The sequence below is a fragment of the Syngnathoides biaculeatus genome, chromosome 18 (genome assembly GCF_019802595.1).
Source record: "Syngnathoides biaculeatus isolate LvHL_M chromosome 18, ASM1980259v1, whole genome shotgun sequence".
NCBI classification, from domain to species: Eukaryota; Metazoa; Chordata; class Actinopteri; order Syngnathiformes; family Syngnathidae; genus Syngnathoides; species Syngnathoides biaculeatus.
Window position 1 is genome coordinate 8,790,358 of NC_084657.1, and position 24,621 is coordinate 8,814,978.

The 24,621-nt window shown below is 47.8% G+C and overlaps 3 protein-coding genes across 5 annotated transcripts; 2 read left to right on the plus strand and 1 right to left on the minus strand.

Moving 5' to 3' along the window:
- The first annotated feature begins 80 nt into the window (after nucleotides 1-80).
- camk2a (calcium/calmodulin-dependent protein kinase II alpha) lies at nucleotides 81-12,139 on the plus strand. 3 transcript variants are annotated; one of them, XM_061803512.1, is made up of 18 exons: nucleotides 81-612; nucleotides 1,253-1,347; nucleotides 1,444-1,503; nucleotides 4,112-4,166; nucleotides 4,268-4,333; nucleotides 4,422-4,494; nucleotides 5,292-5,394; nucleotides 5,477-5,560; nucleotides 6,092-6,186; nucleotides 6,283-6,405; nucleotides 6,482-6,565; nucleotides 6,755-6,797; nucleotides 8,892-8,929; nucleotides 9,000-9,048; nucleotides 9,121-9,196; nucleotides 9,285-9,379; nucleotides 9,480-9,757; nucleotides 10,449-12,139. In XM_061803512.1, the coding sequence occupies exons 1-18, from the start codon at nucleotides 551-553 to the stop codon at nucleotides 10,602-10,604; spliced, it is 1,635 nt and encodes a 544-aa protein (XP_061659496.1). In that variant the 5' UTR covers nucleotides 81-550; the 3' UTR covers nucleotides 10,605-12,139. The 3 variants fall into 3 exon arrangements, with proteins under 3 accessions (XP_061659496.1, XP_061659497.1, XP_061659498.1); XM_061803514.1 differs by lacking the exons at nucleotides 81-612; nucleotides 1,253-1,347; nucleotides 1,444-1,503 and adding an exon at nucleotides 1,654-1,670 and having other exon boundaries at nucleotides 10,449-12,136; XM_061803513.1 differs by lacking the exons at nucleotides 4,112-4,166; nucleotides 4,268-4,333; nucleotides 4,422-4,494; nucleotides 5,292-5,394; nucleotides 5,477-5,560 and having other exon boundaries at nucleotides 265-612; nucleotides 10,449-12,138.
- A 1,200-nt stretch (nucleotides 12,140-13,339) lies between these two features.
- rps14 (ribosomal protein S14) lies at nucleotides 13,340-17,308 on the plus strand. The gene is made up of 5 exons (XM_061803523.1): nucleotides 13,340-13,482; nucleotides 15,549-15,702; nucleotides 15,786-15,947; nucleotides 17,046-17,122; nucleotides 17,195-17,308. The coding sequence occupies exons 2-5, from the start codon at nucleotides 15,554-15,556 to the stop codon at nucleotides 17,260-17,262; spliced, it is 456 nt and encodes a 151-aa protein (XP_061659507.1). The 5' UTR covers nucleotides 13,340-13,482; nucleotides 15,549-15,553; the 3' UTR covers nucleotides 17,263-17,308.
- A 60-nt stretch (nucleotides 17,309-17,368) lies between these two features.
- Nucleotides 17,369-24,200, minus strand: chm (CHM Rab escort protein). The gene is made up of 18 exons (XM_061803510.1): nucleotides 24,068-24,200; nucleotides 22,216-22,282; nucleotides 22,056-22,128; nucleotides 21,840-21,964; nucleotides 21,698-21,774; nucleotides 21,189-21,254; nucleotides 21,036-21,097; nucleotides 20,830-20,970; nucleotides 20,359-20,475; nucleotides 20,147-20,264; nucleotides 19,850-20,072; nucleotides 19,710-19,787; nucleotides 19,510-19,617; nucleotides 18,688-18,748; nucleotides 18,381-18,477; nucleotides 18,203-18,304; nucleotides 17,879-18,018; nucleotides 17,369-17,637 (listed from the first exon to the last, which is right to left on the minus strand). Exons 1-18 carry the CDS (start codon nucleotides 24,117-24,119, stop codon nucleotides 17,488-17,490), a joined length of 1,857 nt encoding a protein of 618 aa, XP_061659494.1. The 5' UTR covers nucleotides 24,120-24,200; the 3' UTR covers nucleotides 17,369-17,487.
- Between the last annotated feature and the right edge of the window lie 421 nt (nucleotides 24,201-24,621).

A 24,621-nucleotide genomic window follows, 5' to 3' on the forward strand; every position in this document is an offset into this window, starting at 1 on the left:
GGACGCAGGGACCTCACAGGACCAGCAGGGGGCGGCAAATTTTAATTTTTGTGTGGTGGGGTGGGGGGGGGGGGGTCTGGAAGCTGCCAGGAGAGCTTCGCTGACCACTCGCGTGACCTGACTAGCGGCTCCACGCCAAACACGCAGGTGAGCTCAAAGTGTGCCGGAGAGGAAAAATATCAATGAATATGTATTACAATATTGACTTGATTTTTTTCATGTGGCGCAATCTATATTGATCATTTGTGTTTTTGCATTTGCAACGGCAGCAGCGGCAGTCAAAAGTGAGAGGATGCAGTTACCATGGCGACCCTGCCTGAGCGATCCCCGGCCCGTGATTGGCTGATTGGGTGGGGGTGGGGGGGCGGTGAGTAGGCGGGGAGCTGAACCTGGAGAGGAGCCGCTCTTCATCATCCCTGTCTTCTTCATCATCTTCTGGCTTGTGCAGAAACGGACAAGTTCTGCTTCTTCTCCTCCTCCATCCAGCTGCTGACCTTCATCATCATCATCATCTTCCTCCCCTCCCTGACCCTCGCCCTGCCGGGTCACCATGGCAACGGTCATTTGCACGCGTTTCACGGAGGAGTATCAGCTGTACGAGGAGCTGGGAAAGTAAGTTGATTTGAGTTCTCACGGCAATCGTTTGTGCGGCGACGTCCGGACTCGTGCATATTTTCAAATCCATATTCACGTGATGAACGGACGTGCGGCCGAGTAGCATCCGCAACGAGATGGACGGATGAGTGCGGGACCTCTGACCTCGTCCCACTCGCCACCCTTCACTCTCTTACATAAGTCGTGTGGGTGTTCTTCTGTAGACGCCGCGGACAGACTTCCGTCGTTGCTTTGATTTTGATGAAACGTGCAGAAGAAGCCTCATCAATCAGAGTATTGATCACCTGTGATTGCCCGAGTCCTTTCCTGCTAAGTTTCCTCCCCCCTCACTCATTTAGGAATCAGTTTCTTTGTTCTCCCCACGTTTCCTGTCGTCTTGACTTTTATTCTCTTTCCCTGCTCACTCGTTCCTCTGCACTCCACTTTCATTGTCCCATTTTTGTTTCCTTTCCTCCCCGTGTCTTTCCGCCCTGCTCCCTCCCTCGCTGTCGTCCTCGTTTCCTCGCTCCCCGTTTCTCTCCGCCCTTGTCTTCTTTTCCTCCTCCTCGCATTTCCGCATTGTCTTGTTTCCCTTCGTCCCTCGTGTCCTTTCTCCCCTCAGCTGACGAAGCGCTTGTGTGCATTTGTGCGTCGGCAGGGGCGCGTTCTCAGTGGTGCGCCGCTGCGTGAAGGTTTTGTCGGGTCAGGAGTTCGCCGCCAAGATCATCAACACCAAGAAGCTGTCGGCCCGAGGTGAGATGATAAGTGCTGACGCTTCGGGGCGTTGGGCAAGCGTCGACCGCCGACGTCATCGTCGCACTTGAAACTTTGTCTTTCCGTTGCCGTCAGATCATCAAAAGTTGGACCGCGAAGCTCGAATTTGCCGCCTGCTCAAGCACCCCAACATCGGTGAGTGGAAAAAAAAACGCCCGAGGACGTAGATGATGAATTATGAGGGTGACTATGATGAATTATGGACACGCGCTCTATGCCGTGCCATCGATAATTCATGTGGCGTCATCATCATGTGACCGAGATAGCGTTCTAGAACGGGAAGAGGGGATGCCAGGCAAAATGTATGTATTCCTTTTTTTTTTTTTTTTTTTTTAATGCACATGAAGTGATTTTGTTTTTCAGTTTTCTGAATTATTTTTTTGTACATTTTACAAATTCACTTATAATGAAGTTTGGGCAATGTTATAAACATGCATGAAAACAGAATACAAGGATGATCACGTTCAAGCTATATTTAGTTGAATACGCTACAAAGACGAAAGATTTAATGTTCGAAATAATCACAGAGTTTGAATTTGATGGCTGCAAAACGTTCCAAAAAGCTGGGAGAGGTGGCGGAAAATTTTTGGAACGTCCCATCGGTGCACAGGCGGGGGGCCATGATCGGGGACAAAAGGAAGATGGGGCGAGGTTCACCTCTTTGTCAACAAGCGTGTGACAAAAATAGTCAAGCGGTTGAATGTTCGTCAATGTACAGTTGCAAGGAATTTCAGGATCAAGCATCATGAAGCATAAAATTGACAACGGAGACCCCGGACTGTTGAACAGCTGAAACTGGCCAAGTAAGAATGGGAAAGAGGTCCACCAAGGAAGCTTCAAGAATTTGTCGTCCTCACTTCCCAAACATTTTTTGAATGTTGTTCAAAGAAAAGGTGATGTCACAGAGTGGTACGACCCTGATCCTGTCCAGGTTTTTGGGAACGTGGTGCAGCAATAAAATGCTAAGTTCGTTATTAATTGCAATCAATTTGAACATTAAATGCCTTTTGAAATATATTCAATTAAATAATGGTTGGATATTATTTGCAAATCATTGCATTCTGTTTTTATTTAACATGTCCCAACTTCATTGGAATTGGGGTTGTATAAAAAAAATCAAAAAATATTACTAAGACTGTACAGATTTTTTTTTCATTTCTAAATATATAATAATTATCATAGTTAATCATGAAAATAAAATGTTTTGAAAAAACTTTTATTTACAAAAATACAATTAAATTAATTCAAAATAATACAAGTAAAAATAGTACTAAGACTGTAGAGATATTTTTTTACATTTCTAAATATATAATAATTATCATAGTTAATCATGAAAAGAAAATGTATAAAAAAATCTGTTTTATTTTTAAAAAATCAATTAAATTAATTCAAAATAATAAAAGAAATAGCAAAATCTCCAACTTTACATATACACTCTGCATTTTAGATTAATTAATTGGTTAGGTAATTTAAAGAAAACTAAGGAATACAAAGAAATGAATATTTGTAAATGAATCGTAATGTAATAGCTATATAACTAGTTCTAAAACAGCATAGCATGTCCATTTTCTGAGCCCCTTATCCTCACGAGGGTGGCGGGAGTGTCAGAGCCAATCATAGCTGTCACAGGGCAGGAGGCGGAGTACACACCAACCAATCGCAGGGCACAGAGAGACAGACAAGAGCTGTACTCACAATCACACCTAGGGGCAATTTAAAGTCAGCAACTAGTTTCATATATATATATATATATATATATATATATATATATATATATATCCATCCATTTTCTTTGCCACTTATCCTCACGAGGTTCGCAGGAATGCTGCAGCCTATCCCAGCTGTCTTTGAGCAGCAGACGGGCTACACCCCGAACTGGTCGCCAGCCAATCGCCAGAGCACAACCGTTCACATTCATACCTACAATTTAGAGTCCTCGTGCCTGTATGTACATACATGCATAAATGCCTAATATTTTTTGTTTTCTTTCAGCCAATCGCAGCGCAGCTCATGTCACTCGAACATTTCATATCAAAATCATGACACAGGCGAAATGCAAGCGGCGGCAATTATTTTGGATGAGCGTGTGGAAGCGCGCCTGCTTCTGCTGCCCACACACACATGCACACGCACACCTGTGTTAAAAAAGCTCTTCGAGAGAAACAATTACATTTTTCTCTCCAAACACTCCTACACATTGCACCAGTGTGTGCATGTGTGTGTGTGTTGTCAGGAGGCTTTTGACGTTTTCACCTAAAGACACTGTTGCCTGGCAACACACACACACCGAGTTACGTTACGTAAGCCTCCTCGGTATCTGCGGAGCATCACCCACCCACACAGAGCCGCCATTGGACGGCGGGCCGCGGCCAGCGTTCCGATTGGCCGCTCCGGTGCACCTGAGGTCATTCCGCTTCCGAGCGCACCTGGTGGCCACCGAGTGCCCATAATACACGCGACATGATGGAAACGGTCCTTGTTATTGTCAGACGCGCAGAGAATTGTTGTTAAAAGTTTCTCTTTCCTTCCCTACTTTCCCTCTCGCTCACTTCTCTTTTCTTTCTTTGCGCTTTTGTTTTAACCCCCGAACTTCTCGTCTTTTTCCTCCGGTGCTTCCTCGCGCCCTCGCTTTTGTGCGCGGTTGTTTCCTTTTTCCTTTGTGTCGCTACTTTTCTTACCCCGTGTTCCCCTTTCTTCCTTGTTCCTTTGTCCCCCGGTTTTGGCGTCCCTCGTCCCCTCGCAGTGCGGCTTCATGACAGCATTTCGGAGGAGGCTCATCATTACCTCATCTTTGACTTGTGAGTCCTTTTTTGGACGGCCTGTATGATTTTTGCGCCCGGTGCTATTGGAAAAGCGAATGTCACGTTGACTTCTTCATGCGCGCGTCTTTGTACGTCAGGGTGACAGGCGGCGAGTTGTTCGAAGACATCGTCGCCAGAGAATATTACAGCGAAGCCGACGCCAGGTGAGCGACTGGCAATTAGCGAAAGCCGCGCCCGGCGTGTTAACGCGCTACGTTTTCTCATGTCCGACCTTCTGAACTTTGTCAACAGCCACTGCATCCAGCAAATTCTGGAGGCGGTGCTTCACTGTCACCAGATGGGCGTCGTCCACCGAGACCTGAAGGTTTGCACCCACCCTTCGTAGTGATAATGATGGGCGGTGAAAGCGGGGAGCAGGCGGAGGAACAATTAGAAAGATGCACTGGAAAGGATAAGAATGAAGATTAGCCAAAGTAAATTAAAACGTATGTGCATGAATGAGAGGGGCAGACGGAGAAGCGATGGCGAGGGTGGATGACTTCAAATACTTGGGGTCGACAATCCAGAGCAATGGTGAGCGTGGTGAGGAAGTGAAGAAACGGGTCCAAGCGGGGTGGAACACTTGGCGGAAGGTGTCTGGTTTTTTATGTGACAGCAGAGTCTCCGCTAGGATGAAGGGCAAAGTCTATAAAACAGTGGTGAGGCCAGCAGATTAGAGATGGTGGCACTGAAGAGACGACAGGAAGCAGAAATGGAGATGTTGAGGTTCTCGCTCAGAGTGAGCAGGTTGGATAGGATTAGAAATGAGCTCATTAGAGGGACAGTCAGAGTTGGATCTTTTGGAGACAAGGTTCGAGAGAGCAGACTTGGATGGTTTGGACATGTCCAGAGGCGAGAGAGTGAGGAAATTGGTAGGAGGGTGGGAAGGATGGAGCTCCCAGGGAAGAGACCGAGAGAGAGGAAGACCAAAGAAAAGGTTGATGGAGGTTGTGAGGGAAGACATGAGGACAGTGGACAGTGTTAGAGAGCAGGATGCAGGAGATGGTCTTAGATGAGTCCTCGGCCATACCAGAATAACGGGGAGATGAATGGGATTGGACTGGTTTTGCTTGATAAAACTGACACGTCATTAGTACGGTTAACACACCTGTCGTCGTGCAGCCCGAGAATTTGCTGCTGGCCTCCAAGTCCAAGGGGGCGGCGGTCAAGCTGGCCGACTTCGGGCTCGCCATCGAAGTGGAGGGCGAGCAGCAGGCCTGGTTTGGTGAGAGTCCTTTCACCTGTACCTGCACGAGGTTGGCCCGGTTGGCCGCCGTGTCGCTAAGGAAGCTGCTTTGCGTCCTCAGGCTTCGCAGGGACTCCCGGATACCTCTCCCCTGAAGTTCTTCGGAAGGATCCATACGGGAAAGCCGTCGACCTTTGGGCCTGTGGTCAGATTCCATCCGTCACTACCTTGTCTCACACTCCACCACTCCTCTCCTCGTCTCCTGATCTCCTTTACTTCTTCACTCCTCTCTTACTTTTGAACTTTATCCCCCAGCCCAAGTCCTTCCTCCTTCTCTTGATCTGTTCTCCTATTCTCCGTGTTGTGTGTTCTTCTCTCTGTTCATCTCCTCCTTTCTTCCACTTGTCTTCTTGTTTCCTCTCCTCAGGTGTGTCCTGTCTCCTGGGGTGTGTCTTTTGTGTCCTCAGGTGTGTATTGTCCTCTCAAGGCACGTATGTCTTTGGTGTGTCCCTACGTGTTCCCATGGTTGTGTCCTCGGTTGTCTGTTTTGCACCTTCAGACGTACGTTCTCAGATATTCGTCTTGTTTTGCGTGTTTGAGGCTGAGGCCAGGGCGAGGTGTGGCCTCAGATGCATCGTCACTCGTTGTATTTTGCCTCCTCAGATGTGTGCTGTGCTGCGTCCTCCAAAGTTTTGTGTTTTTTTGTCCCTCCCTGCACCCTAACCCCCACCCTCAGGTGTGATCCTGTACATCCTTCTGGTGGGCTATCCTCCCTTCTGGGATGAAGACCAGCACCGTCTGTATCAGCAGATCAAAGCGGGGGCGTACGACGTACGAGTTCGCACGGTCACGTAGCGCCTACGTAGTCGTCGGTGCTGCGACTTGTCTGTTCCCGTGACACTGAGCGGCCTTCCTTGCGCTCCACAGTTCCCGTCCCCCGAGTGGGACACGGTGACCCCCGAGGCCAAAGACCTCATCAACAAGATGTTGACCATCAATCCGGCCAAGCGCATCTCGGCTGCCGAGGCCCTCAAACACCCTTGGATCTCTGTGAGCGACCTTTCGCTTCTCTCGTGATCGGTCGCGGGTGGAGCGCGCGTTAAGGTGTGCTTGTGTGCGTACACAGCATCGCTCCACGGTGGCGTCCTGCATGCATCGACAGGAGACGGTGGAATGTCTGAAGAAGTTTAACGCCCGCCGCAAGCTGAAGGTAGGAAAGCGTCATCTTTGTCTGTCATTTTGTTCTTCCTTCCTTCCCCCCCGTCTGTATTTCTCTTCCTTCACTATTTTTTCTTTGCTTTTTCACTCCCTTCTCACCTTTGCTATTATAACTCCCCTTCCATCCCTCCTTTGTTCCTTCTTTTGTCTTCCTTTCTTTCTCACCTCTTCTTCCTCGCAGGGCGCCATCTTGACGACCATGTTGGCCACCCGCAACTTCTCAGGTAGTGTGTACGTGGTTTGTATGTGATGTCGCCGCGCTGCCGTTGGTGGAGGTGATGCTGAGCTTCTGTTCCCATCTTTAACTAGAATGCTAACCATAGACCGGCTAGCTAGCTGACTCACAATAATCACATTTCCAGGTGTGATCACACGTCAATCACAAATTTATTGTTGTTGCCCAGCATTAACAAGGTCCCAAAGTCCTGGTCTTAATGCTAAACCTTGTCCAACCTTCCAACTGATTCTAATCTCGTTCCTGATCCTGTTATATGACCTGGTAGTGGTCCTAGACCACTTTCCCTTCCTGGGTCTGGTGCTAGTCTAGTCCAAGAACCTGAACCTGATTTTAGCCCTAGTCCTGGACTCATTACCATATTTAGTCTGAAACCTGTTCATAGTACTCGTATTAATTCTAGTCCTTGCTCTGCTGGTTTCAGTTCTGTACCTTCTCCTGGTCCAAGATGTACTGGTACTTTTTCCTCATCTTCTCATCTCTCCCTAGACCTAATCCCAGAGACTCGACCTGGTCTGGGACCTGATCATATCACTAATCCTGACCCATGATCAGTTGGTCCTAGTACTGCACCTGTTCCTGGTTCTTGTCCTGGTCCTAAACCTGCTGTCCTTAGTAGTTCCTGTCCTGGTCCTTAACTTAGGCTTGGTCTTGGGTCTAGCAGATCAAAGATCTAGTCCTAGTCTAGTTCTGATCCTCAACTAGCCTTGGTGCTAGATTTGGCCAGAGCCCTCACCCTAGTTCTAGTCCTTGTCCTAAACCCGAGTCTCCCTGTCCTAACCCTAGTCCTAATCTCAACACTAGATTTGGCCTGAGACCTGGTCATAGTACTACTCCTGGTTCTGGACCTACTGGTCCTGCATCCAGTCCTAGCCCCAGGCCTGCTCCCTACCCAACTTTCTCTGCTAGGGTGTGTGCGCCCGCCGGTGGCAGTGGACGACAACAAGATGTTGTGTATCTCGTGTCACGTTTGAGGAATGTTTGGTGTCAAGTGTTTTCTAAATGTGGACTCTGAGTCGTACTCGACTCCGAGCTGCTCAGTCGCTTACCCGCCTGCCCACTCTTGTCTTGGTGGGCCGCACGCATGCTGCTGGATGTATTTTTTAAAATTAGTTTTTCTTTTTGAAAACTTTGATCTGGATCTTTTTTAACCTCCTGAGACCTTTGATCGCCTGGACCACCTAGAGCTACAGATCTAGACGTACACCTGTATGGAGCTATGGCAATGTAGCAGTTGTCAGTACAGAGTAGCAACTCGACCAGTAGTCCGTATCGAGCTAGTGTAGGCAGGACAGGACATTTAGAGCTCGGGTATTAATTGTGGAGCTAGTTTGAATGTAGCAGTAGTAGCGCTACTGCACAGTAGTAAGGATAGAGCTTGTGTAGATAATTACAGTATGTCAATTTATAGAGCTACTGTACATAGAGTAATAGCTAGGAGAGACAATATAGGGCTAGTAGTATCCAGGGAAGTCCATATTTACTAATTGCACGTACTGTAGAGATATTTTTTATAGATCAGTACATCTTGAGGTAGGATAGAGACAGATCTGCAACAGTATAGATAGAGCAGTAAATTGAGACATACCTGGAAAATTATAGAGCTAGCTGAGGTAGTATCTCTGGAGATAGCGGGAGTAGAGTAGATCTAATGTTAGTAGAGCGGTAGATTGACAAGTAGTGTGTGGCAGTGTAGTTCTAGTATATCTAAAAAAATATTTTTGTATAGAGTTCGTGTATTTAAAGTATCAAATGTGGAGTTTTGATAATAGTCAGTATAGATCTAGTCTGCCAAACAATAAATCTGGAGGACGCAGCGAGTGGATGCAGAGACGTAGATCTGATAGTAGTATAGCTGTAGTGCACGTAGAATATGATAGTGTAGAGCTTGTGTCGGGAGAACAGTAAGATCCAGCTTGTAGTAGTAATAGATAGGGATAGATCTAACGTATATAGTATAGAACATAAGTTCCAGTGGGTAGGGCGGTGGCGATGTGGCCGTTGATCCAGGCGGTGGCGCTGTTTGGTGTGTCGCTCACGCTGTTGTTGCTGTTGTGCGCGTTTGTTGTCCTCCCAACCGCAGGAGGAAAGAGCGGGAACAAGAAGACGGACGGCGTCAAGGTGAGGTACCGCCGTTGAACAAATTCTTAACAACTTCCTGTTGGGTAACTCGCACTTCCTGCCGCCGCAGGAGTCGTCGGAGAGCACGAACACCACTATTGAGGATGAGGACACTAGAGGTACACACGCGCAAGGACACACATCAGAACCGATCCACACGCATATCATTCACGATTGTGTGTGCGCGCCAGTGAGGAAGCAGGACATCATCAAAGTGACGGAGATGCTGATCGAGGCCATCAGTAACGGCGACTTTGAGAGCTACACGTGAGTATGCGCTTTTATTGTGAAAGTGGAGGGAGAGGAAGTGGAAAGTTGGTAAGTGCCCGAGCCGCTTTGCGCGTGTCGTCCGCAGCAAGATGTGCGACCCCGCCGTGACGGCATTCGAGCCAGAGGCGCTGGGGAACCTGGTGGAGGGCCTGGACTTCCATCGCTTTTACTTTGAAAACTGTGAGCACGTTTACGTTTCCTGGCTACGCCGGGCAACTTGCTCTCCCCTTGATTGCGCCTTCTTGTGTTCATGTGTGCATGCGTACGTTTGTGTATGTAGTGTGGTCCAAAAATAGCAAGCCGGTGCACACCACCATCTTGAACCCTCACATCCACCTGGTGGGCGAGGAGGCGGCGTGCATCGCGTACATCCGCGTCACGCAGTACATCGACGCCAACGGGACGCCACGCACCGTCCAATCGGAGGAGACCAGGGTGTGGCACCGCCGCGACGGCAAGTGGCAAATCGTCCACTTCCACCGCTCAGGCTCGCCCTCCACGCTCAGCAAGTACGACGCCGCTTGGCCGCTAGCGGGTTGGCGTGTCGGGAGTTGCTTGGTTAGCAAAATCAGTTAGCGCACTAGCATTTTTTGAGCGTGAGCTCGCTGGAACTATAAAAGTAAAACTACCAGTAAAATGACTTACACTTTAGCAGTTAGCTGGCTATCATTGGGTCACATTTTATTTTACTTTTTTTTTTTAAATCAATATAGCTAATGCTAGCTTGCACTTTAGAAATTTTCTACACTTTGAAAGTTTCCTGGCAAGTAAATTAGCAGGCAGCTGACTCGCACTTTAACAGCTTAGCTTGATAGCGATTAGCTGGGTGGAATTTAAGAAGCTTGTTTGCTCACGACGACTAGCTACTACTTTTGCAGCTAGCTTTCTATAACTTTAGTGGTTCGTTAGATGGAAATGTAGCAGGTAGCTATCAAACATGCGCTAACACTTAAGATGGCTGTCACTTGAGCAGATAACTGAGTAGCTAATAGCTTAGCGGTTAATGGTTGAGAAATGTAGCAGTTGGCTGACTAGTACCGGTTAGCACTTAGCGGGCTGCCTCTTTAGCTGGCCGGCATTTGTTTTCACTTTCTCAGCTACTGGTTTAGTCGTTAGGAGTTAGTTGGTTAGAAATGTACCAGTTAACCGGCTCTCGCTAATGCTTTTAACTATCCACTTAAATAAAATGTTAATCATTTCATCATCATCGTAATTTTGATTTTTTTGTCCCGTGTTCATATTTACCCAGCTAACGTCCTGCGTGGCCAATCCTCGGAAAGGTCACCATCACCATGACAACCGATTGATGGACAGCAGCAGTTCGGTCACGGCGACAAGGCGGAAGAGGAGGAGCCGAGGGCGGGGCCAAAGTGCGACCACCCGTCATTGTTCATCCGTCCCCTGACCAATCAGACCGCCCCTTTTTTTTCTTCCAGCACGCTCGCCTGTTGTGAACTCTTTGATCTGTTGTCACGTGACCGACAATTGACAGGACGCTTCCCTCACTGCATGCGTCACAGCGCCCCCCCTGTGGCTGGAGGGCTTTATATCTTAGCATAGCGGGTGAAAAGTGGATTGTATTTTTATTGAATGTAAACAGACCGGGAGTGACTGGCCCGTGTGCTTGTGTGTTTTTTGATATGTAACCAGCAGGGGGCGCTATGACAGAGCCCAGTGGTGGTGGTGGCTGTTGTTGTGGCAATTGGTTCCATCCAGACGCTTCCGCCATCTCTGACCTCGCGAGCTTCCATACACGTCTGCACTTAGACTCCTCCCATTGGATGGGTGAGGGGGGGGTTCTGCCTCCGGGCCTCGCCCCCTCCGCTACATTTGGGCGGAGTCTAAAATAACTAGGATGTAGTCATAATTTAATTTTTTTGCCAGGGGTTTCTAGCTTATTAGTTCAATTAAAGAGCTTTAATGATAAATTAGCTTCTTCTGTGTGCATGTGTTAGTGCAAGTTTGTATGTGTGTGTGTGTGTGTGTGTGTGTGTGTAGATGGGTGGGTGGGGGGGGTAATTGTGTGCGTGCGTCTGCGTGTTTATGCACGTGTGTCTGTGAGCGCGGGTCGTGGTATATTTGTTTTTGTGTCCACGCGTGCGCGCATTTCCTGCTTTCTATTGCATGCGTTTGAATTTGACAAGCAACTTCCTGTTTGAAGCTCTGTAGTCATGTAACTTTTGGCTCGTTTACATTCAAGTAGACAAATGTTTATATTCTTTTATTTTTCATGGATTATCTATAAGATGGTCATTCCTGGTTGGATGTTCACGGCTAGTCGGCAGTGTTTGAATTTTCTTCGTTAGCTCGAACTCCTTCGAAAGTGAAACCTGGCGTGTTGCGTGGAAATCTTCCCACCGTTTTGATTGGCCGCCGTTGATTTCGGTAACGGGCAGGAAATGGCTTTTATTTTGTAATTTAATTGCACTTTTTAGCTTTGCCTGAAGTGAAGGCAAATTTGACTGCGTTTTATTTTTTTTTTGTTCGGCTAGCGGCATTCGAAGTGAAATTTTCTCGTACCCCCCCCACCCCCCGGTGGAAACTTTCCCGCGGTTTTGATAGTGCGCCGACGTCATCGCGCGTCTCGTTGATGAGCAAGCAAAAGTTTTTCTTTCTTTTTCGGCTTTTAGCAGCTGTCGCTTGGGCTCTGAGCCAAGACGCTAACTCGACCGGGGTCGCTAAACATGCTAACGGTCACGTCTCTCAGGTGAAGCGACGGAACAGAAAATGTTATATATATATATATATATATATATAATAAATTAAAAGTCAGTGTTGTGACGTGTCAGCGGCTGCATGCTCGCTGTGTAAAAGGAAGTGAATATGATATGCGTGTGTGTGTGTGCGCACGCAGGAGAGAACATGCATGTTTCTCCTGCGTTTTGCCCTACTGTTGTCAAATTTTAAAAATCTATTAAAAAAAATAATCACAGCAACTGACTTGGTGATTTTTTTTTTTTTTTTTACGGTTCTAACTTACCCTACAGGTTTATGGTTTGTAATTTGCTGTATTGCTGGATTTGGAGTATTCTATCTTTGATGTGTGTTCATAATTTTCATTAATTTTATGGGCAGTTTTGTTGTTGCTTGACTTCAATGTACATTGTGTTGCTCCTTGTAAGGTGCACATAGTAGAAACCAGACACGGTCACGGCTTCGGTAAATGGATCGTTCGTCGCAGAGGATAAAGAATGTATTCCCATGTTGCTGCACCGTTTGCGTTGAAAAACCGGTTTGGTTTTTGCAGAGGCGTCAAAACTCAAGGACTGGACTGGGTCGAGACACAACTGACCAGATCAATTCATGCGGCCCGTGAAAGAAAAAAATAGATGGATTCTGATTCAGTTGTTATCCACATCACAATGTGAGGCGTCAAGCTAGACCGTCTGAGGGAAGCCATAACAACGATGGGTAAAAATGAGTTCGATACACCCCGGCTAAAAGGACACCTATGCCATTTGTTAGCCCGTCTATGGCGTTTTCTACCGTTTGTTCCAATCGATATTTGGAAGAATGGGTTAGTCGTATCTCAAGGTGCCCTCGTCTAAAAAGAAAACATGGGAAATCTTGGGGTGGCCTCTCGCTGTCCCTCTTCCGCCAGAAAGTCCCTGCTGGCTGAACCCTTCAGCCGATCCAGTTCTCCGTCAGAACTTCAGTCCCTCTCCTCCCATCCTACTTGAAAAACTCCGCTGTCATCGCGGTCCACCGAGAAAAGCGGCAATATCGCCCGGACGTTAGCTGTCGGCCTCGTGGTCGACCGCCTGAAGAGCGTCACAGGACCCTTCCTGGTTCAGGCCACCGGAAGATCATGTCTCGCTGCAGCCATGTCTTACGCCCACAGTCAAGCTTTAAAAAAAAAAACGTGAAGAAAAACGTGTAGAAAATGAAGTAAAAAAAAAGTATGAATAAATACATAAATATAGTGATGCAAATGACATAATAATGTATGTCGATCTGTAGCTCTTCATTTTTAGCTATGAACCAAAACCAATAGAGGGGAAGGTACAACATTTACAGCAATTCAGTATATTAACAACATTAGACAGACACATTATTACATTGTCTTTCAACCATTAAAGATGATTCTGATGAAATAATGTCTAAAATATCTGGAACGCAATAGAGTTCCGTACTGCAGTTGCGGTTGACGCTGAGCTAATTCTCCCCGCCTGTAGAAGGCAGCAGCGGCCATAGACACGCTCCCGCGTCAAACGCGTCGCTTTAACCCCGGAAGGACTTCCGTCTTTCCTTTCTATTTGGATCTCCAGCAGCCAACAACTGAGGTGAGAGCTGATCCATTTCCATCGTTTTCAATCTCCTTTCTAGAATTTCATTGGCGCTTATTCTTGAGTCCGTGTCGACTTTGTGCCCCTTGGTCTTTCTTGTAGGCGTTAAATTGTCACCGTTGGCCCGCTCGCTTGTTAGCAGTTTGCGGCTTTCCCGACCGCCCGTCGCTCGCTTCCAACATCTTCAGGTGTTCGTCTTTTTTAACGCTAGCGTGTCGCATCGCCCTCCAAGAAACGTGTTTGCGTTCAAATGGACAAATTCGAACGCTCTCGGGGATTGAAAGCAGTCTTTGAAATTGGTTTTTTGTGACGTCACGCAACATGGCGGCGACCAGAAAAAAACATTCCCACAGTTCGGCTTCGTTTCGACTGATGGGATCACTCGCGACGTTGAGATGAGCACATTTGTAACATTTTTAGAACAGGATGAAGGCCCAATGAAGCGAAACGCATTTGCAAGGAAAAGTAATGCTTGAAACTTTTCACTTGAAATTGCAAAAATTGTGTGGATTCTAGCTCCGCTGTCATGCTTATAAACATTCTAAAATAGATATTGTAATGAAAAATACATTATGTTATTCACTTCAATGTCTATCGTAAAAAGGAAATTGAGCGGAGAGTGCGTCATCCGTGCGCAAAACAGCGGTTGTCTCATTCGACAATCCAAGTGGTCGCCATATTGCCTGCAATGTCTGACATCACACCGGGAAATTTGCCATTGAAAACAAGTAGTGGCAACTTGCTATGGAAGCTCTTCAAAGAAGAAGAGAACATCTCACAATCGCGTCGAATGACCGGAGCAATATTAACCTATTGTTTCGAGCCATGTTTAGATATGCGGATCACTTCTAACTAACAACAGAGTCCCAGACAGTATGTCGAATACTCAGGAAGACCCGTGCCGGGCGGCATTTTTCCTCCCACACTTGGCCACAAACATCGCCTTCGCGTTGAGCAGTCACCGATTCACCTCGACGTCAGGGCTAGCGCCGCGCCGGGCCTGGATCCGCAAGGCCGTGCGGAGGCCGTCCGACGCGCACGTTGACACATTTAGCACCCGTAACTTCCACGTATGTGGATCTTGTGTGACGTTAATAGAGGATTATGTCCATCCGTCACCCGAGCTATTTATTACCTACGTGTCATTTGGAACCGGTCCTTTGCACCCGTGCAATCAATTTTTCACGACGAAGCGGGTCTTGTGCAAAGGGTAAGTCCATCTTCGCGAGTGTTCGAACATTATCCGGTAATACAACGAGCCGGCATTTTGGATAACAGGAAGGAACAACGAGCTACCTTCCATCAAATAAAACCAATCGAAACAAACGACTCCACGTGAGGGCAGTCCTACCACGTACGTCACTTCCTGCTTCCTGTCGAAAACAAATCCCTCCAGAGGACTTTCATGGCGGGAGTGACAAAAAGCCGTAGATGTCAAAATCATATTTTGTGGTTGGGGGGGGGGACACACAGGTCCATGTCGCCTGCTGTTTTTTTTTTTTTTTTTTTTTTCCATTAATATTAAAAATCCTGCATTTCATGACAGCGGCACTTTAAAAGTCTTCAATTTTCTTCAAAATGGTTTTTGGGTGGTTTTTGTCCAATGAAGCTCACTTTGAACACAATTGTTACACTGCTAGCATGGACGCCAGCGCGTATTTAAGCGTGGATGTAAGCTAGCATACGACGGCGCTGACAAGGCAGGGAGGAAAAATGAATGGCAGTTTAAATTCATTTCATTGGGGAAGATGATTTTCCGATATGACTTTAGAGTTGACTTATTGTCTATCCTGAGGCACGACTGCATGTATTTTTTGGGGGGGGGGGTGGAGTGAAGTAAAATCCTTGTCTTGGGGGGGGGCACTTATTTAGGGGGGTAACTGTTGATTTTTCTTTATTGGTGGTATTTTGAAAGAAATTTATTGGGAAATACGTCAAACTTTTTTTTTTTTTTTTTTTTTTTATTTGGAGAGTGGCACATTTTCAAGGACAAAAGTCATACTTCTCAAGCGACAGGTGCAGACGCGTAACGTTTATTTCCGCTCCGTTGTTGTGTGCACCAGACAAGATGGCGCCGCGCAAGGGCAAAGAAAAGAAGGAGGAGCAAGTGATCAGCTTGGGGCCGCAGGTTGCCGAGGGCGAGAACGTCTTCGGCGTGTGCCACATCTTCGCCTCCTTCAACGACACCTTCGTGCACGTCACCGACCTCTCCGGGAAGTCAGTCCAGGCCGGCGGCGGGAACGATTCGGGCCGCGGGTGCGCTCGTTGCGCGTTAGTAACTGCGGCTGGGGTCTCCTCAGGGAGACCATCTGCCGGGTGACGGGCGGCATGAAGGTGAAGGCGGACCGAGACGAGTCTTCCCCCTACGCCGCCATGTTGGCGGCGCAGGACGTGGCGCAGCGCTGCAAGGAGCTCGGCATCACCGCGCTGCACATCAAGCTCCGGGCCACCGGGGGGAACCGGTGAGACGTCACACAACACTTGTGTCACACTCGCAGAAAAAGCAATTGACGTACTGTAATTCCCGGCCTGCAGAGCGCGCCTGGCTACAAGCTTCACCTAGTACATTTGGAAAGGAAATACCGTTTGGTACATGCATAACGCCGCACCTGTGTGAAAGCCGCAAGTGCCCACATTGAGTTTAATGCTAGCGTTAGCTGGGCTAGCGCTAACAGGGCTGGTTAAAATAAAACTTACCTGTAAATATCACTGAGACACATTATTAGCACAGCAGCAATACGCTAGTGCAGAGCGAACAGGGCCAGTGTGACGGTCTGAGCGCGCCCCCGTACTGAAAAGTCCCCTTGTAACTCATGCACATGCGTTACTAACAGGGGAACTCTGGGTACAGAATAGATGCTTATTGGAAAATCCGCCGCTTGCATAGTTCCTTCTTCTACATAGAAGTGAGCTAACGTACGTTTATATCCTCGCCGTAACCCTAAAACAAAAGTATACGCCCATCTGTACATTCGCTGCGTTTCTTTCTGGGTCGTCCAAAGCGAACGTGAACACTTGGCGACAAGTTAAAGCATAGATGTGGATGTTTACAAAATATGTGTGCATTAATATACGTGCGCGTTCATCACAAGAAGGCTTTTCAGCACCGGGAGCGCTCAGACCATCACACTGGTCAAAGTCAGGTCCTCGGCACATATATTCCACTGCTAACGCTAGCGTGGTGCTGACAGGGCTGATTAAAAAAAAAAAAAAAACTTACTGGTAAAATTCACTGACACGCGAGCACAGTCCTAACGCTAGCACTAACATGGCTGGTAAAAGTCACTCCCCTTGGCACATATAACGCTTCCCTTTTCCGCTCGAGTGCCCCCTTGCGGCTGTTTAGAGAAAATGCACAAATTGGCCGTATCACCGCATAAACCGTGGAGAAAAAAGGCCGTAAATTGCGGTTGGGCTTTTTGTCGTTGGCTGCTGCGTTGTTCATGTCAGCGGTGCACATCGACACGGATGCAATTTGAATTAATTCTGAAAACTGGAATTTTAAGTTTGTCGCAGCGAATGCTCAAAGTCGACTCGTGTGCCTGCCGCGGCCTTTTCAGGACCAAGACACCTGGACCGGGAGCCCAGTCGGCGCTGAGGGCGCTCGCTCGATCGGGAATGAAGATCGGGCGCATTGGTGAGCGCGGCGCAAGTCGCACGCGCGCAGTCCGGTAAGCGCACGCATGACTTTTCTGTTTTGCGCTTTCAGAGGACGTGACCCCCATCCCGTCAGACTCCACGCGCAGAAAGGGAGGACGTCGCGGACGCAGATTGTAAAGAAAACGCAAAACTTTGATAATAAACGAGTTGACGTGTTCAAGTACATCGGGCCGTCGGCTGTGACTTTCTTGCTCGTGAGTTTGATTCTGTAGCAAGCTGAACCAGTTTGTTTAGCAGATGCTTTTATTAATTTTAGTTCACATAAATAGAAAATTATATATTTTTTCCCTGCAACAATGCATTACAGGGGTCAAGTAAATACTCTACATGTTGTATTTGGGGTCACCCTTGGGCAACTTCCTCGCCCGTCGCGGGGGCGACGCCGCCAAGCCCCAAGACTTCGTCGTCTGCGTCGTACAGGATGTCTTCGGGGTTGGGCCCGGCGGGGCAGAAGTCCTGGTCGGGGGCGATCTTGCGGAAGATGGACTCGGCCTGCCGACAAATGGGCTGGTTCAGCAATAACTTCAAAAGACATTTTATTATATAGAATTTTGAAAAGTCAAATGGGAGGGAATCGTCTTAACTGTAACAACAAAAGTAAAGACTAGAATAGCAGATATTAGTGAGGAAAATTTTTTAAACACATTTGATAGCGCAAATGAAATTTTAAAAAGGGACAATAAATTATATTATAATTAATAATTGTGACAAATATAACACTATTATACAGCACCTGTTTGATGGCACGCTCGTGACCCAGCTCGCCGTCCGGTCCCGAGCACACGTACACGTTCGACGGCAAGCTGCTGACGTCCACCTTGGCGCAGTCGTCCATGTTGAAGTAAAAACTCCACAGCACGCGCGGACGCCAACCTTAGTGCGCAAGGAACAAACCATGTTGTAGTTGGGGGCGGGGGGATACAAATACCCTCAGGAAGATAAATGACTGATGGAACAAATGCAAGTAAAGAGCAACGTTTAGCTTGATTTTCAACAGGTACAATAGGGTCAATTGAAAAAAAAAAAAAAAAGTGACAAAGGCTTAAATTCAGTTCACCTTGGTCATGTGACTGCATGGTGTCAAACATCCTGGTCACCACAGGCGAAAGGTCGTCGTAGGCGGAGCCCAGTTGCGATTGACAGGTGAGGTGGACCAAATCTGAGGAAGGCACGACGGACGTTTGTTTTGCGCTTTTGCCGCCGTTACCGAAAAGACGTCAAAATGGGACGCTCACACGTTCCCGGGGCGCACGTCATTGTGGACGGCGACAGCTCGACCATCCTCACGGCGGGGAGTCCCGCCTCTGTCGGGGGGATGGTTACCAAGGAGACCTTGGCACACGAACAAGAATGAATGTGCGCATGAATGTTGATTCATGCGCACATTACGCACTATAGATGAGGATGATATGATTCAAATCCAAAATCGTGAGGACTCGCCCACTGTCAAGACAATTACAACTACACCCCCCCTAAAAAAAAAAAAAAAATTGAAGTGATCATAACAGTTGTCGGTGCATGTGGCAAGTGTAGTCATATGACCTGATCCTGGTCGCTGGGCAGAATAGAGCGGTCTGTGATGAGAACGCCTCTGGAGACGGACCTGCACGGGGAGACGCCATTAGGCCCTTCAAATTAAATCGTAATTCCCGGCCTACAGAGCGAACCCGGTTAAGAGCCTCACCCGGTACATTTGGAAAGGAAATACCGTTTGGTACGTACATACGCTGCATACATACATACATACTAACGCTAGCAGCGCTAAAGCGAGCACTAACGCTAACAGGGTTGGTTAAAATAAAACTTAGTGGGAAATATCTCTTGAGACACGCCAGTACAGTAAAACAGCAGCAACATGGTAGCGCAGTGCTAGCGTTACCATGCGCTAACACTAGCGCAGCACTAACACTAGCGCAGCACTAACACTAGCGCAGCACTAACAGGGCCAGTTAAAATAAAGCTTACCGGTAAAAATCACAGACACGCCAGTAACACAGCAGCAACACGCTAGCACAGCGCTAACAGGGCCGGTAAAAGTCACTTCCTCGGCACATATATTCCACCGGTCTCACTCTTACCTTTTCCGCTTGCGTGCCCCCTTGCGGACGTGAGAAAAAAAACATTTCACAAATTAGCCGCATAAACCGCTTGAAAGCGTGTGAAAAAAAGTCGCAGCTTGTAGGCCGGAAATCACGGTCCATTTTTTTCCTCCACAATACTAACAATAATTCTGGACTTCATAGAAACTGTAAATGGCGTTATCAGTCTACATCACGCAAAAGCCGGCAAAAATTGATTGGTCGCCCCCCGTGCAATGCGAATAAGAGAAAGCGATTTGAACCGGAGGTGGGGGGGGGTCCAAACCTGGTGGGCGTGGCCTGGTTCTTCAGGTGGGCGGGCAGAAAGTCATCTTCCAGTACAAAATGGCCGCACGCGATCCGCTGCCCGCGGCCGTCGATCAGGGTGGTGCATCTGAGGACGTGCGCGACATTTACTGGGCGGCTCTGCCACATCCAAGATGGCAGACGCACCGCGACAACAGGCCGAGGAGGAGGCGTGGCTACCTGTTGGCGGTTTTGTCGAGCAGAAGGCACCTGATTGGATGCCTCAGGCAGTAAACGCCCCCAAACACGGCGCACATCCTGAAAGGTCAATCGCACGGTTAACGCCCCCGCCCAAACATGGCCGTCGCCGCCCGGCTCACCGGCAGAAGCACTGCGGGATCTCGCCCAGGCCGTAGACGGGGAACAGGAAGGGCGTGTTGCCGTAGTGACCCAGGCAACGCAGGAAGTGACGCGTGGAGGCCAGGCCGGCGCGGGTGGTCGTCTCCTCCGTCGCCATGGCGATGGAGTGCAGCAGGAAGTGCTGCAGGTTGTCGCCCAGCTGCCGCCCGCGCAGGAACTCCGAATACGGTCGCCCGCTGTCGCCTGTGAGCGCGATTACCCACAATGTCTGGTGACGCCGCAAGCCGCCCGCGCATAATCGTAAAGACGCTTTTTACCCTCGAGCTCCTCCTCCTCCTTTTCCTCCAGACAGGAAGACAAGAATCGCATCAGCTTCCTCTTTTCCACCATCGACAGCTGGCGGCTGGCGAACACGTCGGCCCGACTGCACGGCACCTGACCGTGAACAACGACAACAACAACGATCAACTTTATTCGCACGGCGCGCAAACAAATTTCAGCGTCGTCGTCGTTGCGCACACGTACACACCTGCTCCACGTTGCCGTGGCGATAGGTGAGGATCCTGGTGATGTTCTTGAATTCGGCGTAGCGACTGACGTTGGATTTGATGAGCAGCTCCACCAATGAGCCGCGAGCGTACATCAACTGAAGAGGCAAAATGGCGAGTTATGACAGACGACACCATAGATTAGAATAGATACACACGTGAATTCCCGTAGACTACAGAGCATTTTATGACCGATAAACAGATTACGAGGGTTAAGATAAAAGTATAGAATAAGCGGTTTTCGAGGGAATAGATAAACAGATGATATATGATAGACTATGATAAAAAGTGTCTACTGGATTATGACGAATTTGAGTATAGATAGATTTGAATAGTAAAAAAGGGAAGAGTTGATTACAAATATGATTAGTACAGTGTAGATGGATGATTATGATAATACGGCGATGTGTCGAATATGATTGATGATGACGATAATAATAGATGGCAGTTACCTTGGAGACGAGGTCTATGTTGAACCTTCGTCCTTCCTTGAGCAGGTGCGAATAGGTCAGCTTCTTCCTGCCGGGAACCGATTGGTTGGCCGTCTCGCGGGGGCGTGGCGGCTCCGGCTCCTCCTTTTCTGCGTGCGCACACTGCGATTGGACAGAAGTGTCACGTGACCCGGGCAAGCGTGGATGAGCTGTCACGCGCTGCTCACCTCTTCTACTTCTTCTCCTTCCTTTTCGTCGTGCCATGCGTCAACTCGTTGGTCTGTTGACACTGTGGCGTCGAGAAAATAGAAAAAAAAAACACTTTTATTCAAATTATTGTGATATCTAATTCTAAATGTTCAGTTTCTATAGCAATTAACCTGAACATGATTGTTCTTCTTCTTCTTCTTCCGTTTGCTGCTTGTCAGCTGTCTGCTCTGTGGACTCTGACACAAACAACAGATACTGTATTACATTTGTTTATCCATGCATCCATTTTCTTCGCCGCTTATCCTCACGAGGGAGTGCCGGAGCCTATCCCGGCTGTCGACGGGCAGGAGGCGGGGCAGACCCTGAACCGGTCCCCGGCCAATCGCAGAGCGCATGGAAACAAACAAAAAAAAACCCGCACTCACAATCACACCTATGGGCAATTTTTTTGTGTCCTATTAATTTTGCATGTTTTTGGGGGATGTGGGAGGAAACCGGAGTGCCCGGCGGAGGAAACCCACGCAGGCACGAGGAGAACATGCAAACTCCACAAAGGCGGGTCCGGGATCAGAACCGTGTGGCCGACGCTTTACCAGCTGATCCGCCGTGCCGCCCACATTTGTTTATTTTCATTTTTTAATATCACAGCTGTGAACCCAAAGTAACCGCCGCGCGATACCTTGTTTTTTTTCTTCTTCATCTTCTACGCAGCAGCGAACTCCCTCCTCATCCTCCTCCTCCTCCTCTTCCTCCTCACTGGCAACAAAAAAATGAAATATGTCATCTTCCTTTCAACAACAAAAATCGAAAGAAAAACTTACCTGGTGAAACAGAACACCTGCAAGTTCCTGATGGAGGCGGAATCCGCATTTGACAGACAGATTGGCTCCTCCCCTTCCCGCAATAGGCTGGACCAATCGTGGGCGTCGCCGCTCTCCGTCGGCTCCTGCGAGAACAAACGGACGCGGGCGGCGGCGTGAAACTTTCCGCCTTTCGCGGCAAAAAACGACCGACGAGGGTGCGGCGGGGGAGTCGACCTGACGCTCCTTGATCCACGTCAGCAAAGCGTTAAAAGTGAAGCTGGCCCACTTGGACGCGTAGTAACTCCTCCTGAAATTGCAAACGCACAAATTATTATAAATAATTTCGATGCGTGTGTGTGTAAAAGACGTGCGTGGAGAACGTCGCCGGACTCACGTGTCCAGGTGAAGAACTTTTTGTCCCGCTCGAGAACACGCTGCCGCCACCACTGACTCCGTAAGACCTTCCGGAATCAACGCGGGTCATTTTGTCAATGAGAATCCAAGCAATTAGCGTAATTCACCTGGTTATATATCATATTATATAAATATATACATTTGTAAAGGAAATACCATGTGGTGCATACGTAAGCCGCATCTGTGTAAAAGCCCACATTGAAACACGAGATAAGCCCTTACAAAGAAAGACGGTGCACAGAAAGAGTTTAAAACTAGCGCCACGCTAATACTAACGCTGGTGCAGCGCTAACGCTAGCATGGTGTTGAAGGGGCCAGTTAAAAAAAAAAAAAAAAACTTACCGGTAAAAATCATTGAGACACGCTAGTAACACAGCAGCAACGCGCTAGCACAGTGCTAACACTAGTGCCGCACTAAAATGGCTGGTAAAAGTCACTTCCTCGGCACATGTATTCCACCGGTCTCATTCTTACCTTTTTGCACGAATTAGCCGCATCGCCGCATAAACCGCAGGGATGAAAGCGTGTGGAAAAAAAGTCGCGGCTTGTAGGCCGGAAACCACGGTACAACCCTCCCCCCTCCATGATACTCTTAATTTTGGACTTAGCAGTCCACGTCAGCGGACACGCAAAAGCCGCCAAATATTGATTACAATGCGAATAAGAGGAAGTGATTTGAGCTGGAGGTGGGGGGGGGTCAAACCTGGTGTTACCTTTTCCGCCCCCTTGCGGCCGTTAGAAAAAATGCACAAATTAGCCGCATCACCACATAAAACCGCGGGATTGAACGCGTGCTTGTAGCCCGGAAATTACGGTACTCCGACCAATATGCTCGTCAAATATGTTTTTGAACAGTCAGGCGTGAGAGAGGGTCCCACCCTGCTCGTCTGTGAAATTCAGGCTTCTACAAAACCGCATTGACAAACATACGCCAGTGGGCGGCAGCGTTGCATCGCTTTGGTCTTAAGATCAGCACCGCTTTTGAGTAGAAGAGAAGAATTTGGTGCCGAATCTCGTCGTCGCTTCGATGATGAGGGAGGGAAATCCGCAGTCGTGTTTTTGTTGTTTAAAATAATGTGAATCATATTATATGATTTCAAAGGAAAACAAAATCAAGACAATTGTGTGGGGGGGGGCATACACCTGCAAAGAAGTCAGCTCCACCCCGCATATCATTTTATGCAGCTCGTTAAAGCAAATGTGTCGAGTTCCTTTATTCTAGCCAAAATCTGGAACAAAATTTCATGTGTAATAACGTTGCAATATTGCAAGCATTTTTTTTTAGGTGACAAACCCGAATTACAGTTGAGCAGACTACTCAACTTGACTTCTGATTCCAAATCTAGTTCTTCTGCAGTTTGTTGCGGGTTTATATAATATTAGATTATGATGAGGCATCCATACAATGTCATAACTCCCCTCTGACAGAAATCATAACTCCAATGTTGCCCGCGACAAAAAAAAAAGTTCAACGCCGCCGTGACGTCACGATGAAAAGGTTGCCTCACTGCTAGCTAGCAGACATCAATTAGCTTGGCAGCGCGGAGTTGACGTTACAAAACGCGAACAAAAAAAATTGTTGGGATAAAAAAAAAATTCGCAAATGCTCAACTGCATGTTTATTGTCACGCTAAACAAGCTCGCTGTTAGCTAGCCACGGCCATTGAAAATGAGCCGGCTGTAAGCCACGAGCTAACCGAGGTGTTGATCGATTAACTAGAAGTGATTGGATATTCAAAACAAAATTTATATAACGTTCCTTTGTAGGGGCCGCGGCCTAAGTCAAAACATTATACGTGACATCAAGTACAAAGGGCTTTGCCAAAGTTTACCTGTGCCCACAATGAGGACGTCAAACTCGGACGGAAGATCCTCGGCGGCCATTTCGCCATAGACGTGTTGACATCCGGGTGCTCGTACCCGAAACGGCGTGAATAACGTCGGATAAAAACGTGTCTGCGCACTCTGCATCCAACGTTGGTTCCGCCATGGTCAACAGGCTCAGACTTCCGGTCAGGGCAAAAAGCATTGTTATGGAAAACGAAGCGACAAATCTGTATACTTGAATATAATTTACACATTTGCAGCATGCCCAGGAAGGTTTCAAAACTACATTGACAGATACATATGTAATAGGTACAGACCTTCATAATAGTGTAATGATATTTTACACATTCATAATTATAAAGGTTAAATTGCACACTTATCGGTGAAAAGTTACTTCTTTGCGACCGCCTGTTTTGACAGCTAACAGCTCAACAAGAATTTTGACACCAAAAAAAAAGCTAAAGCTAACGTACTCCAATATTATGTTTCACGATGTACAATTGTAAAGATATTAAAGGATGTCAACTTTTACGTGAACTAGTACCCAAAGCAATGGTAT

Bases quoted from the DNA above. Each gene is read 5' to 3' on its own strand.
- camk2a (XM_061803512.1), top strand. From the start codon at position 551: ATGGCAACGGTCATTTGCACGCGTTTCACGGAGGAGTATCAGCTGTAC. The intron at 1,348-1,443 runs GTGAGATGATAA...CGTTGCCGTCAG, and splicing joins CAAGAAGCTGTCGGCCCGAG to ATCATCAAAAGTTGGACCGC. The intron at 5,395-5,476 runs GTGAGAGTCCTT...TTGCGTCCTCAG, and splicing joins CGAGCAGCAGGCCTGGTTTG to GCTTCGCAGGGACTCCCGGA.
- rps14 (XM_061803523.1), top strand. From the start codon at position 15,554: ATGGCGCCGCGCAAGGGCAAAGAAAAGAAGGAGGAGCAAGTGATCAGC. The intron at 15,703-15,785 runs GTCAGTCCAGGC...GGGTCTCCTCAG, and splicing joins GTCACCGACCTCTCCGGGAA to GGAGACCATCTGCCGGGTGA. The intron at 17,123-17,194 runs GTGAGCGCGGCG...TTGCGCTTTCAG, and splicing joins AATGAAGATCGGGCGCATTG to AGGACGTGACCCCCATCCCG.
- chm (XM_061803510.1), bottom strand. From the start codon at position 24,119: ATGGCCGCCGAGGATCTTCCGTCCGAGTTTGACGTCCTCATTGTGGGC. The intron at 21,965-22,055 runs GTCGACTCCCCC...TTGTTCTCGCAG, and splicing joins CGTGGATCAAGGAGCGTCAG to GAGCCGACGGAGAGCGGCGA. The intron at 19,788-19,849 runs GTGAGCCGGGCG...TTGACCTTTCAG, and splicing joins ATCCCGCAGTGCTTCTGCCG to GATGTGCGCCGTGTTTGGGG.